This window comes from Typha angustifolia, chromosome 5 (genome assembly GCF_048772165.1).
Source record: "Typha angustifolia cultivar Huaian chromosome 5, ASM4877216v1, whole genome shotgun sequence".
Lineage (NCBI taxonomy): Eukaryota > Viridiplantae > Streptophyta > Magnoliopsida > Poales > Typhaceae > Typha > Typha angustifolia.
In genome coordinates, this window is record NC_133243.1 from 8398651 (window position 1) to 8413301 (window position 14651).

Genomic DNA, 14651 nt, shown 5'->3' on the forward strand with positions numbered 1-14651 from the left:
ATCCTTAACCTTCCTTGGCCGTCCCCTTCCTCTCTTTCCCACCTGCGTCGTCGTCGTCGCCGCCGCCGTCCCTTCCGTGGGATCCAAGCGAGTGTTCTTGGGCCTACCACGCCGCTTAGGAAAGCCAGTTGTGACCTTCGCGACGGCGTCTATGAGGGGTCTCTCGGAATTGGGAGGGCGGCCGCGGCCGCGCCTAGGCGGCACTTCGTGGCCCCGGGGGTAGTAGTTGTTCTTGACCAGGAGTACCTCGCCGGTGTCCCTCATCAACTCTAGGTGCACGGAGAAAAGAGGACGAGGGACCGAGCCGTAGTGAGCCTTGATGTAGTTGAGAACCGTCATCTTGTTCGTCCTCCGACCATTGCCGATGAGAGAGGTGATCGCCGTCATTATCATCTGCTCCGGATCAATAACGTCAAGAAATTAAGCAAGAAAGAAATGTGCGCGGAGTATTTGGAGATGGAAGTACCGTAGAGTAGGAAGGAAGAGGAGGAGGAGGAGGAGGAGAAAGAGGAGGAGGAGGAGAAGGAGGAGGAGGAGGAGTAGGAGGACGAGGAGAAGGAGGAGGAGGAGGGTCGTTGGGTGCTCCTTCTTCTTCTTGGCTGGCCATTAATGGAGACTGGTGCAGTTGGGTTGTGGAGGAAGAGAACTTTGAGGTTGTTATGGCTTCTTTGGGGGGAGTTGTCCGCGAACGTACATGGCGGGAAAGATCAACAGAAACAGGAAAAGAAAAACAAGATAGGAGAAAAACAAAAGGGTATAGCTGTAATTTCATCAGGATTTGTTCTTTTCACACCCTATATTATCTGTTTATCATAGTTTAACCCCTATCTTTTTATTAATTTTTAATTCGACCCATCTATTTAAAAAAAAATATATCAAAAAGACATCCTAAACCCCCCCTTAGATTCAATTACTCATCATTGGGTTTTCCAAAAAACCACCTCAAAGTGTGTGAAATGAAAAAGTATTCCTTTTTCCTCTCTGTTTTCTCAGCCTCTCTTTCTAATATCATTGCATTCAATTAGAGACGTCTTTGCACGACTCTCGCCACAAATTGCTCCTAAAATTGTCCTAAGGATGACAATTTTTTTACAAGAAATTGCGAGTCAAATTGTCAAAAGATGTGCATCAACATGGAAGCAATTGGTTCACCAAAAGTTGCAGCCATTAATTAGTCTCCACGCCCATCAATCGAAATAAGAAAAATTAAAGGTAGTGAAATATAAAATATTCACTTGAAATAAAGAAGAATACACCCATCAAACATCGTATACTTTGATAGAGAGCAGGACTGACATATTAACACGCATCAAACTCTATCTTAACTTGGAAGTCCCTTCACTATCAAAAAGCCCCATTAAGGGTGTAGTAAGAAACTATATTACAGAGAACAGAGAGGCTAAGCTATAGTTTTCCTCTGGAATAGGAAGCCATGAGCAGCTTCTCATGTCCCATTTACAATATCAAGGAGAAAAAAAACTATAGAAACCTATCAATCCGGCGTCGCAAAATTTATCCGCCCGCGAAGACATTCATACAATTATCTCCTCTGGCAAGGCCACAAATCTCGTTTGCTTCTGTAAACGATAAGCAAGGAATTAGTTAGTGATGCAGCATAGGAAAGGAGATAGTGACTTATCCAGCCTGAGCGATTAAGTATACATACATGTCTCTATAAGCAAGAACAATCAGTCATCCTCCAAGAATTAAAAAGAGAGCAAAAGAGACAAAAGTTTGAAGGACAGTTTCTCACTATTCATTAAATTGACTCCCACTCGTTGGATCCCTAAAAAAGACATAATTTGGATGCATGGAATCATTACACTGTCGATAAATAGTTCAACTGCCAGATTTAAGAAAATGATGTGGCGAGTAGATGAGCCATGCATTTTATTTGACTAAAATTCCAGAGGGGTTTTCATAAGGTACATAAAAAAAGATCAAAAATCAATTATAATGAGCATGACAATTAAGGCACAAACACTAACTAATAAAGATTATTCATAATCAATGTTCTCTGGTTCACTATTCTGGAACTAAACATCACACTCCAATTATTTAAGAAACTTATCTATATCCTCAGTGTGAACATATGCAGGTTATGTGTACTTTCAATATCTTTTAAGCATCTTATCTTGAAATATAGATACGTGAATTAGATGTGGGGGACCGTTAATTCATCAACGACTCTAAATGGGTGAAAGTCTTATATTTTGAAATAAAAGATAAGCTTGGCGTGATTTAAACTCAGAATCTATCCATATTCTGATACCATGTTAACGTAGTTAGAGAACTACAAACAGGGGCTTTGGGAATTCAACTCAGATGATGTAATATAGCATAGAAAAGAGAGAAGATTACAAATCCAAGGAAGCTTAGATACCGTAAGTAACTAACCAATTATAAATATCATAAGACTACCATAAAACTAGGCACTCCAGAGACGCTAAATGCATCTAGATGGGTTGACTCTCGATTAATTTAGAAAGTATTTGATGAGCTAAGAAGAGTAAAAAAGAAAGATTTTGCAAGTGGAGTAGAGCTCAAATTATTAGTAATTCAAACATGTGGGCATGCACATGCGCTGGTGCTTGGAGTTTGACAAAGAATTCCCAATAAAAAACAGTCAAATATAGTTATTCCAGAACTCATCTTTTCTCTACTTCGATCTCCAATTCAACTTAAAGATAGATTGACTTGGCTGCCTATTTCTCTAATTTTTTTTCACACACAAACCCAAACCACCTTGTCCCACTAATGGATGACAAAGCCACATGGTGAGAAGTGAGAAGTAATCTTTATTCTCTCTTACGGCAATGAATTCAAGGCATTGGTGCATGATTTTTACTGTTGGTCAAATGATTAGGGCAAGGAATTGGTGCCAGATTGTTTCTTTTGACTAGTGGAAAAGTGCATGTGCAGTTGTGGTTAGGTTGGGCGGAAAGAGTAAAGCTACCTTCTTAGTTACCGTTCGGGGAGATCCGCTGCCGCTGCTGCCGCCGCCGCCGCCGCCGCCGCCGCCGGAGACGCATAGCGCCATGATCCTCTCGGCTGCCTCGGCGGAATCGCGGCTCTCCTCCATGAGCTTGGCGACCTGCGCCTTGGGGAGGCGCATCCTGACCCGCGTCGTGCCGTCGGCCGTGGCCTCGATCGACGACGCCAGCGACGAGGGCGACTTAGCTAGCGAGAGGTCAGAGGAGGAGCGCCTGGAGAGCATGAGCGTCTCGAGGCGGTCCTTGGCGGAGACTGGGAGCGTCCCGGACCAGGCCCGCCTAGGGGCCCGATGGTCCGGGAGGCGAGGGAGCTCGACGAGGAAGTAGAGCTTCCCTGGCTTCAAAGGCGCGGCTTTGTCTAGCGGCTGCGCCCGGAGTCCGAGCGTCTTGACCTCGTCGGACTCGAGGAGGGTGTAGCCGGGGTTGTCTTTGAGGACGTCTGAGGCTTGGGAAGGTGGTTTAAGACGGAAGGTCGTGCCGTCTATCTTCATAACCTTGGCCGTGCGTTTCTTGCCTCCTATGCTATTCCCCATGAGATCGAGATCTCTTTCTTTTTTGTGTTTGGGTTCGAGTGGTAGTAGACAAGGAAGAGGAGGAGGAGGAGGAGGAGGTGGGAATTGGAAAGATAAAAGCGGAGGAGAGCGAAATAAAAAGGAGTGGAAGAGGTTAGGGTGGAATTTAATTTGTAACGGGAAACTATAAAAATAATAAAAATAATTATTATTAAAGAAATAAAAGAGTCTCTCTCTCTTTCTCATCACCGCTTGTTCTTATCTCGTTAATCATGCCGCATTTGCGGCTGGGTGAAATGACACCCCTAGGTTTTAAATTATTTTATAATTTCTAACGACTCTATTTTATCTATAACTTTGGTATTACCCCAACCCTAGGTTAACCCAATTCATGCATGGCCATACTTAGCATCTATACCACTTTTTTCTTTTTTTTTCTTGGATTCAATTTCACTTGGCCTTAGAGATCATTAGTTTGATTATCAAATATATATATATATATATTAATTACTTTTATTCAATTTTATAAAATTATTATATATATTTAACTTAAGTACTTAATCTTTATATAATTGGAGCTAAAAATTATTTTTCTTTTAACAAGAGAAGTAACTTTATCATATATATTGTGTGGGAAAAGTTGATCATATAATTAATATCATCAAATATAATAATGGTTGTACCAATGGTCCAGATTATATGGAGTTAACTTTTAAGTCAAATTTAAGAAGGGGGTTTATGTAATTAGGCTAAAAACCATATAGAAATGGTCTTCTTCTTTTTTTAATTTCTTCACTCCTCCATTTTTTCAGAACATAAAGTCCTTCTTTAATAATATCTTTATCTCCAATACTTAAAAGATGGAGTGCTAATTACAAAATTAATACAATCTTAGGGTGTTATAATCTCTTCTTATGCAGTAATAAGCTAGCACGCATGCAAACTTCTCACAGCCATGTTTAACATTACATGCACCTTATGACCCACGGCAACCAAAAAGGATGATAAATTTCCGACCATAAATTTCGATGTCAAACCTAAACTAATTATTATTCGGGTAGATATTAGTCCATTTTAGGTTTTCTTTTTATTTTTATGACTGCATTATATTAGATTGGATAAGATTAACCCACGTAAACAATTTGCTTGCCTTTTTTTTATTACAAGTTTGTTTGAAGTTTGAAATGGTATGACACAAATGATTCCGCCTCATTAATGTTGTGCAAATAAACTTGACTCAATCCTCATATTGGAAAAAAGTATTTTAAAATCGAGTTGGATATGAGTTAATTATGTGATTAGATTATAAGTTTATAAGCTAATTATAAGTTAGATATATAATTTTAATTATAAATAAAAAAAAATATTAATGTTATTTTACTAAATATCAATGTAGTTTTGATTGAAACTCAGGTGGCCTCGTATTATAAGATCTCTTCTAATCAACTGAGTCATATCTCATCTATAGATTGGAGAATTATTGTGCCAAAGAAAACAAATTTTTCTTAATTTGTATGTCGGTATGCACTTGATGTGCCATATATCTACCGAGATTATTGTCCTATCCAACGTAATACAATTTAATAAGCACATCCCCATGTCTGCTTGTAATCATGCATGCATTACGAATTTGGCCTAATTACATCCCCATGACACTGAATCGTATAGAATCTTTGTACCGAATAAGAGCGACTAAGCTACAGTGGATTTGGGCCCTATTATTGTAAACATTATTTAATCCACTCCCTCTCATAGTCTCTCCATTATTGAGTTGTACCTAATATTGTACATTTGGATCCACGTCTTAGGCTCATATAAGACGATTACATATATATATGTATGCATATATAACTAGATCTCCAATCCAAACATCACAATTAATTAATGTGGATCTCATAATTACATATGTTTTTGAACCCTTGTGCATTTTACATTAATATCTCACTTTTATTTTATGTGATCACATACTACTTTCTTAATCCAAAAGTAGAGTTTAAATGTATCCCTAAAGTTTAATCTTGAATAGATGGCATAAAAAAAATATCTGCAAGAGTATAGATAATGGTTAAGTCCGTGTCAATAATCTAATCAATAAAATTATAATATATATGTATATGTATATATGTGGCTTATAAATCTTGTCGTCACACAAAGGTTATGGAATATAACACAAGAAACATCTAAAAATGAGAAAACCCAAAGGTCGATTAGATTGGACAGAAGCCTAATTAATTAGTGAACGGCGATTAGATTCAACCACTGCCATGTCTCGAGGAGGAGACAAAATTCCTTAAAACGCGAGAGCTCCTTTTTCCCGTGATCGACGGAGAAAATGACACAACTAATTGTTTAGTTTCCACGGCCGTCTCAAGAATCATCACCCCCAGATGGAAGGTCAAAAACATATATGGAATCTAGCAGGCTGATAAATAGATTACAAGATTAATCAACGGATACGAGCCACTTAATTATCCACTCTTAATAACGAGGATATATGACCAGGAGATTAATTTGGCTTAATTGTCGCCATTAAAGTTTCTCAAGAATTTCTGGCAGTCCCACTTAGTCCACTGTTTGAAATTCCGACAGGCAATGCTCACCTACTATATAGACTGCGATTTGCCACTCGCTTCGGCAGGCATTCCAGGTAGCTAGGCAAGAGAGATGGAAAAGAAGCTTAGGAGACCAAATGGGATTCGCCAATGTATATAAACGCATCCACAAATTATATAAGAGAAGTTGCAATCCTCCATAATATATACGTACTCAAGTATTCAGTCATTTATTTGTCGGTCCACAAAAAGTTTCAACTGCATGCGCTGAAAAAAACTCTCCTAATTTCCTACGAAGATCTTTGAATGATCATATCTATAAGGATGCAGACTAAATATGAAAAGAGTATCAGTAGTTGTGAAAAAGGTTTTGGGGTATATAAGTCCTCCTCACCAACCTGCTTAAGTACTAATGATCAATATTTTGGCGTTAGAAAGTTTAAACAAGTCTGGAAGGCTGCAACTGGCATTGCTTTCAACGACAGTAGACATTTTTATCTGTAGTTCCACCAACCTTTTGAAGTCATAAGGAGTACGTGTGAACGCCTCCTGTCAGCAGTCAATGGATTGACGAATATTGCGAGCAACGAGTTGGTATAAAGAAATGTGGGAGAATGGTTGTTAGTTTATATTAATTATTTCTCTCGTGACCTTCTCTTTTCTCTTTCAAATGCTTGTTAGTTTATGCTACTTGTCTTCGATGGTGGGCTCGAAAGCTCGATATGGTTGCGAAAGAGGGGATCTTGTGAGTTCATATTTTATCGGTTACTGGCCCATTTGTTATGGTTTAATTTTGAACACTGTTGAAAGAGATTAGGAGATTTTTGTTTTCTTTTCAAATAGAGACTTGGGAGACAAATAATAATACAAGTGAAAATATGATACAATTAGATGACTGTGGGACTTACAAAGTAGTAATGGGCCTCTATGGAATCGACGAACTCAATGGGAGGACTTGTTAAGAAGTAATTGAAATCGTGTATACAAAGACCAATTACAAGGAGAGTAGATGCCCTGCCTGGCCCGGTCGCATGCAAAGGTTATAGAGTTGGCGAACAGTCTATATCAATCATATGCATATGATAACCTCTATGGAGATCAATGGCTAAAATAAGGAGGGAGAAGTTGAAGTTCTAAGAAAAGCATGTTGTGTCGACGTTTAAGGTGAGGAGGTAAAACGGGACTAACGGCAAAGGAAGATCAACGTAAAAGAGAAAGATTAGATAAATAGCTAAAATAAAAGGGAAAAAGAAAAGAACAAGGGGGAGCCGTGGGTCAAGCAACATTAGATTGAGTTGCGAGATTTAGGTCTTAGGTCGAGCTATGTTATCCCTGCCAAATAAGCTCAAGTTGGGGGGTCAAGTGATACGATTCGATTCATATTGGCTTCACGCGGGACATTGGGTTCATGAGAATGAATCTATTTATCTAGTTAGTATAATTAATAAAATCTATTTTTTGCCAAGGTGCATTCGAACGCAAAAGACCGTATTCGAACGGAGCCGTTCGAACGCCTGCATCACGTTCGCATCGACTGAGAACGGAATTGGCGCGTTCGAACACATCGCGACGAAGTTGTTTAGGGTGTTTTTGTGTTACTTATGGAGTCCTTTAGATGAGCCTCTATATATATGTGGAGGAAACCCTGATTGAGAGATTATTATCTAGATTGGAATTGGCTTTAGCCTCATCTTCTTCTCTCTTGACTCTAGCCATTGGCACCCTCTTCCACCTCCCTTCTTCCACCGTCCAAGTATTTGATCGGCTTCTTCCAACCTCTATCCTCCCTCTTCCATAACAACTTCTCCCCCTTCACACCAAGAACTAACCGCAGCATCCATCTAGCCATTAAAGGATTATCAAGCTAGGATCTAAATTTCGGAACCGTTGCAGATCGAGTTAGGCCGATTCGTAACATCAAGCTAAGCCTAGTCCAATTTCGTGCTAGTTGAGCGCTCTAAATGCACATATTAAAGAAATAATATTAAAATGTTAAGTATTTTAGTTCTTTTTAAAATTAGTCATTTAAAAAAGATTGTCAATCTTCCTACCAAATAAATACCAACTAAATTCACATAACATTATCATGGGCAGAACCTCATAATAATAAGAGTGGTGCCACGGCCACCCCCCTTGATTTGGAGATCCTCCCAAGTTATCAAATATTGTGCTCTTTAAACACATAAAAGAACTATAATTTCGAAAACAACTCACAAAATGTATGAATGCACTACATATTCTTAAGTTAAAATACTACAAAATAATATTATATTCAAATTTGGCCCAGCTAATAATAAATCCTGGGTACCCCTGAATATGACTCGATTCAAACGCCCCAACACAACCCACCGCTACGTACCAAGAATTAATTGGGCATGTCCCGGAACCGATGCATTTGTATCCCAGCCTCACCCATCTCAATCCCAAAAAGAACATTAGAAAAAGTTCCTTTAATTTGTTCTGGATGGCTAACATGACCTTGTATGTACGCAAATATTTCAATACTCTTTTAAATTTTATTATTATAATTTAACGGCTATAATAATTAGTTTTTATACCCTCTTAATTTTTCGGCACCTATTTCAACACCACATTACTAAAAACAAATTATATTAGTTAAAAATATTAAATTACATATACCTAACTTTCACACAAATTTTTTTTAAGTTAATTTTTCTCTTGTATATGATTGTGATATATATGGTTAGAGTTTTATTATAGGAGATATCACTTAATACTAGATGATTTAAATTTAATTAATTATTTCTTAAATTTTAATTTAAATTAATTTTAGTTTTAAATTATGGTATTTTATAAATTACACCATATGTTTTACTTATTTTGTGATTCACACTTCGTCTTTGACGATTTTGTAACTCGACTCCTTATTTTCTCTGTAATTCTCATTTATCACCCTGATGTTATTTTGACTTACTAATATTGACTAAATTATTAAAATACCCTCACTATTCTTTTTCTTCCTTTCTGTCTATCATCTAAATAAGGCATGAGTAATTTAGGTATTTATAAATTATTTTATATATTATATTAGAGTATTTTTTTGCTTGTAATATTTAAATTAATTGAGGGTGTTAAATAAAAATTATAAGAAAAAAAATATGGATGGGATTACAATAAGTTTTAAAACAGGGTTGGAATAGTAAAATACAGTAAAATAGATAAATGTGAGGTGGCGTAGGAGAACCAACCATTGACTAACTCAGAAACGAAGGAAGCCAAGTGCCCAAACATTAGTGGGTCATTTAATCCTTCGCAGAGACGTAGCAGTGTCAGTAACAGAAGCAGCATTGACGAAGAAAGTGAGTGATGCATGAATGCCCATCTCTAGAGATCGAACACACCCATTTGGTGCTTTTAATTGATGACAGACGAACCATTTAAACATCCCCCATATGCTCCAACTTTAATGCTCCCTAGCCCCACTTCGATCCACCACCCTTCCTTTTATTAAATCCCTCGCCAAAAAAATTATTCCTCCCACCTCGCTACTTCCTCCATCATCCATCTCCTCCTCCTCCTCCTCCTCCTCCTCCTCTACACAAAACCTCCTATTAATCTAGAAGATGCCTACTGATCATCCATTGCCGAGGCACCTCTCGAGCTCAGTCAAGCTCATGAAGTATGTCAAGCGAGGTTACCAGTACTTAGTAAACCATTTCTTCACCTTACTCCTCGTACCCCTCATGCCTACCGTCCTTCTCCGGTTTGCCCAACTCGGGCCGGACGAGATCTTCGCCGCGTGGAAGCACGTCAACGAGTTTAACCCCGTCCACGTCTTGTGTGGTGTGTTTTTTGTTATAATAGTCGGCACCGTTTACCTCATCTCGCGTCCTCGCCCCGTCTACTTAGTCGACTACGCGTGCTTCCGGCCCCCGGCCCACTACCGAGTTCCCTTCTCCACGTTCTTCGAGCACGCTAAGCTCGTTCCTTTCTTCGACGAGAAGACCGTCAAGTTCCAGGTCCGGATCTTGGAGCGGTCCGGCCTAGGAGAGGAGACGTGTCTTCCTCCGGCGAGCCACTGCCTGCCGCCTCAACGTAGCATGCAGGCGTCTCGTGCTGAAGCGGAGCTCGTCATCTTCTCCGCCATCGACCAGCTTCTCGCTAAGACCGGCATTAGCCCGAAGCAGATAGATCTGTTAGTCGTCAACTGCAGCTTGTTCTCCCCGACCCCATCGTTGTCTGCGATGATAGTTAACAGGTACGTACGCTCTAAGAGTTATATAATAAATTAGAGAGTATAGGTATAATTAATCGTTAAAAATAAAATAAAAAAGAGAGGTTATAACGAGGCTATATATTGTTAATGAATGTTTGAATTGACTTCATGCAGATACGATCTCCGGAGCAACATCCGGAGCTTCAACCTCTCGGGTATGGGTTGCAGCGCCGGGTTGATCTCCATCGACCTCGCGCGCGACCTCCTCCAGGCCCACCCGGACGCCTACGCCCTCGTCGTCTCCACCGAGATCATCACCCCAAACTACTACATCGGAAAGGAGCGCGCTATGCTCCTCCCCAACTGCCTCTTCCGCATGGGCGCCGCAGCCATCCTACTCACCAACCGCCGCCGCGAGCGCGCCCGCGCCAAGTACCGCCTCGCCCACGTCGTCCGCACCCACAAGGGGGCCGCCGATGCCGCCTTCCGCTGCGTCTACCAGGAGGAAGACGACGAGGAAAACACCGGCATCAACCTCTCGAAAGACCTCATGGCGATCGCCGGCGACGCCCTAAAATCCAACATCACCACCGTCGGCCCGCTCGTCCTCCCCGCCTCGGAGCAACTCCTCTTCCTCCTATCCCTAATCGCACGTAAAGTCTTCAACTTTCGATGGAAGCCATATATCCCAGATTTTAGGCTGGCGTTCGAACACTTCTGCATACACGCTGGTGGGCGAGCCGTGATCGACGAGCTGCAGAAAAACCTACAACTTTCCGACGAGCACGTTGAGGCGTCGCGCATGGCGCTGCATCGCTTCGGCAATACGTCGAGCAGCTCCCTCTGGTACGAGCTCAATTACATCGAATCCAAGGGGAGGATGCGAAAGGGCGATCGTGTTTGGATGATTGGGTTCGGGAGTGGATTCAAATGCAACAGTGCGGTTTGGAAGTGTTTGAGAACTATTCCAACTCCAGTGCAAGGGCCGTGGTCGGATTGCATCGATAGGTATCCAGTTCATATCCCAGATGTCGTCAAGCTCTTCTGAGTAATAAATAAATTTAGCCTATGTATGAGCAAACTACCGTCTTTGTTCTATTTGCGTATAGCCCCTATTTATTATTAGATGTCACTTAGAACCATGCATGACATTCTTGTTTCGTCCATCTTATTGGTTGTTAAGTAGCTGTCGGATTAATTGGAAGGTATTTGTTTTTATGATATTTTTTATTTCTATTTCTATTTTTATTTTTATTTTTTTACTCGATCAGAGTAGATGGGGGATTAATGACGGTAGTACGAAGTATTAATGCTTCTCTGACCGTCCTAGATTGGTACTTAAATGCTCCAATAAATTCGGGACAATACTTGCCAGCTAGCTTCGTTGTTTCGCACTATGTCTTCCTTGCTCTGTCTTAATCGTGACTCTACTTCTTGTTGTTAGCATCCCTCAGGGAGAGCCAAGTGCCCAGTACAATTTAATGTATCGGGGGCTCTATATTTATATTTAATTAGTATATATATATATATATATATATATATATATATATATATTTTTTTTTTTTAAATTATTTAACAAAATTTTTTAATAATATTATTTGTTAATAAAAAAATATATGGATAGAAAACTTTATCTTTATAATAAGACTAATATTCAATAGTTTCAAAAATAATTTTAAATTATTATTATTTTAATTAGAAACATCAAAATAATATTACATGAAATAAATTTAAAATATTTAAAATAACTTAAATAATTTAATATTAGACTTATTTTAAAGATCTCGATGAGATCATTTTAATGGTATTACTTTTATTAAAAATTAATTGATAAAATTAATTATATATTCAGTTTAATTAATTAGATTATCTAATAAAGTATACATACGGAATTTAAATTTTTGGATTAAGTTTTTATAGGGCAAAAGTGGCATTTCCAAAATTTAGATAGTATTAGAGTTGGACTTTAAATTTTTAGATGGGGCGGAGCTCTAAATTTGGAGTCTCGTTTAGAACCCGATTGGAGCTCCATCGAACTCCAAATTTAGAGTTTTGGAACTCGATTGGAGATACTCTAAGATATCGTTTCTTGAATTGGTAATGTTAAATAAGCCATTGATTTATCAAACTATACGAAATTCAGCACCCCTCACTCTAAAGGTCTAGTGACCATGTCCATATTTGTTACTCAATTGGCATTCATATTAGCTATATATACTCGACTTGAGTATTAACAAAAGTTTTAAAAAGTCTATGACATTACTATAGATACAAAAGGAAAATCTCTCCGCCGTGCATGGATTAATAACTCTACCAATACTTTAGAGTCTAATTTCAAAATAGAATGCTGAAGTCTCATCCTGTTAGCTGCCCTCAAAGCTTGTAGTTCGCTTGTAGCTTTCGATCCAAGCAGGCTTCCACAGTCAATCCAAATAGCACCTGCATACATTGGAGAGCCATTAATGTTGCCTATGATATACCCCATTTCATCTTCTTGGACCATAGGGTTAAAAGACCCATTAGCACCGACTTTGGTCTGATGACAAAAATGAGTCAAGATTATATAATCTAAAATTATAATTCTTTAATTTTATTATACTCTAGAATATATTAATTAAGAATATGAAATTTAAAATATTGAAATATTTTTACTTTCAGTAACGTTTACTAAATAAATAATTATTAGAAGAATGTATCTATCTTAATTTCACCAAATATTAGAATACAAGTGATTTTATATTTTAAATTTCCTACATATAATTGCCGATATTTAAACTCTAATAGTATTTCTTAACAATATTGTTGATGATACTGTTTAACTATTTTAAATACTATGCGTAATATTAATATAAGATACTTATTATATATATACAATAATAATTTCATATTTATTTCCTTTGTTGCTTACTTCCATTGACTATATAATTGAAGAGAGTTCTTTTTCACTCCCAAAATATCAATATTTTTCACAATGATCGTATTAACTATTTTTTAGTACATAATGTCTTTGAAATATCAAAAATACCCCTCTAGACGGAATCAGAGAAATGACCAAATTATCTCTTAATTTTTGTCAATATAAATCCTTTCTTGAGTTGCTATATGAGAAATAAATATGTTATATTTTTATCACATAACAACTTATAGATGAAAATAAATAACAGAATCTAATGGAAGGGATGATTTGAGATATTTTTAATAGTTTAAGAAGTTATTATTTATTTAAAAATATGCCATTGTATTATTATTGAAAAATAGTGATAGTTCGGGAGGGTGAAAAAGAAATTATCTCTTTATTAAATAATATTATATTTATATGTATGTTTATTTGTGTTAAGTTTAGATACATGTGTAATTGAATACAAATTATCCATTGCCGAATGTGCTTTTGAATCCAATTAATTTGGATTCAAATCTTAATATTTCAATCCATTTAATAAACGGATTGGATTCGGTCAAGTATTATCGGATCCTAACTACACATCTATTGTTGATCTGATGGATGTTTAAGGTTTCTTTTTTTTAAAGTTGGTTGACAGTAATTATGTAAATAAGAAACCTTCAGTTATTATAATTCTTAAATAATATGAATAATTTTGAGTCTCTCAAAAAATAACCTACTTACTTATATTATGTTTGCTTAATTATATTATGCCTGTGTCATCTGTAGTGAGATAATTAAAATTTTATGCTCTAATTTATGCTACTAAATTATTATAGTGGAGTGTCAAAAATTGTCACCTGTTACTTTATAATAAGATTATTATATTTTTAATATTGTAATGTACTTAATTATTTATGAGAAATTTAAAACCTATCCACAAATCCTGATCGGAAAATAAATAGATCGGATAAGAATATTACAATTACATAATTTATTTAAATGAATATGAATCAAATCTTTATACACGATTAGACCCGGAATTGAGATATTAGTGAAATTAAATAATATAGAGTTCACGGTTCACATCATACATGCAGCTCCCATCCTTTCGATGAGCTGCCCCCAAACAACGGATCGGGTGGTAGAAATCTATAATAATCCGACCCGATGCCACCGCCCTGATTAATATCAACACCTCTTGTTGTATATTATAACATTACTTATCACTAATTCGAATTGCAGATCTAGTGAGACAATCAAGCACTAGATCTGCAAGTGTTGGAAAGGATGGGAGGATAAGATCACATGCTAATCATTAACTACTCCAGGATACTTTTGTCGGAGATCCCTTGCATAAGACGTATCATATTGGGACAACTTAATCATGTACAACCCCTTCTGATAACTTATATGATATATATATATATATAAAAGAGAGAGAGAGAGAGAGAAAAAAGAGAGTAATTATATTATCGGGTAATTATATTTCGAATGACAATTCCTTAGTTATCTTTTACATTTTCTCATTAAAAA

The 14651-nt window shown here is 37.5% G+C and overlaps 2 protein-coding genes across 2 annotated transcripts; one reads left to right on the top strand and one right to left on the bottom strand.

Moving 5' to 3' along the window:
- Positions 1-1206: 1206 nt before the first annotated feature.
- LOC140760588 (uncharacterized protein At1g66480-like) lies at positions 1207-3636 on the bottom strand. Its single transcript, XM_073097607.1, has 2 exons — positions 2957-3636; positions 1207-1577 (listed from the first exon to the last, which is right to left on the bottom strand). The coding sequence occupies exons 1-2, from the start codon at positions 3524-3526 to the stop codon at positions 1533-1535; spliced, it is 615 nt and encodes a 204-aa protein (XP_072953708.1). The 5' UTR covers positions 3527-3636; the 3' UTR covers positions 1207-1532.
- Positions 3637-9541: 5905 nt separating this feature from the next.
- LOC140759895 (3-ketoacyl-CoA synthase 6-like) lies at positions 9542-11442 on the top strand. The gene is made up of 2 exons (XM_073096581.1): positions 9542-10276; positions 10409-11442. Exons 1-2 carry the CDS (start codon positions 9642-9644, stop codon positions 11280-11282), a joined length of 1509 nt encoding a protein of 502 aa, XP_072952682.1. The 5' UTR covers positions 9542-9641; the 3' UTR covers positions 11283-11442.
- Positions 11443-14651: the final 3209 nt, after the last annotated feature.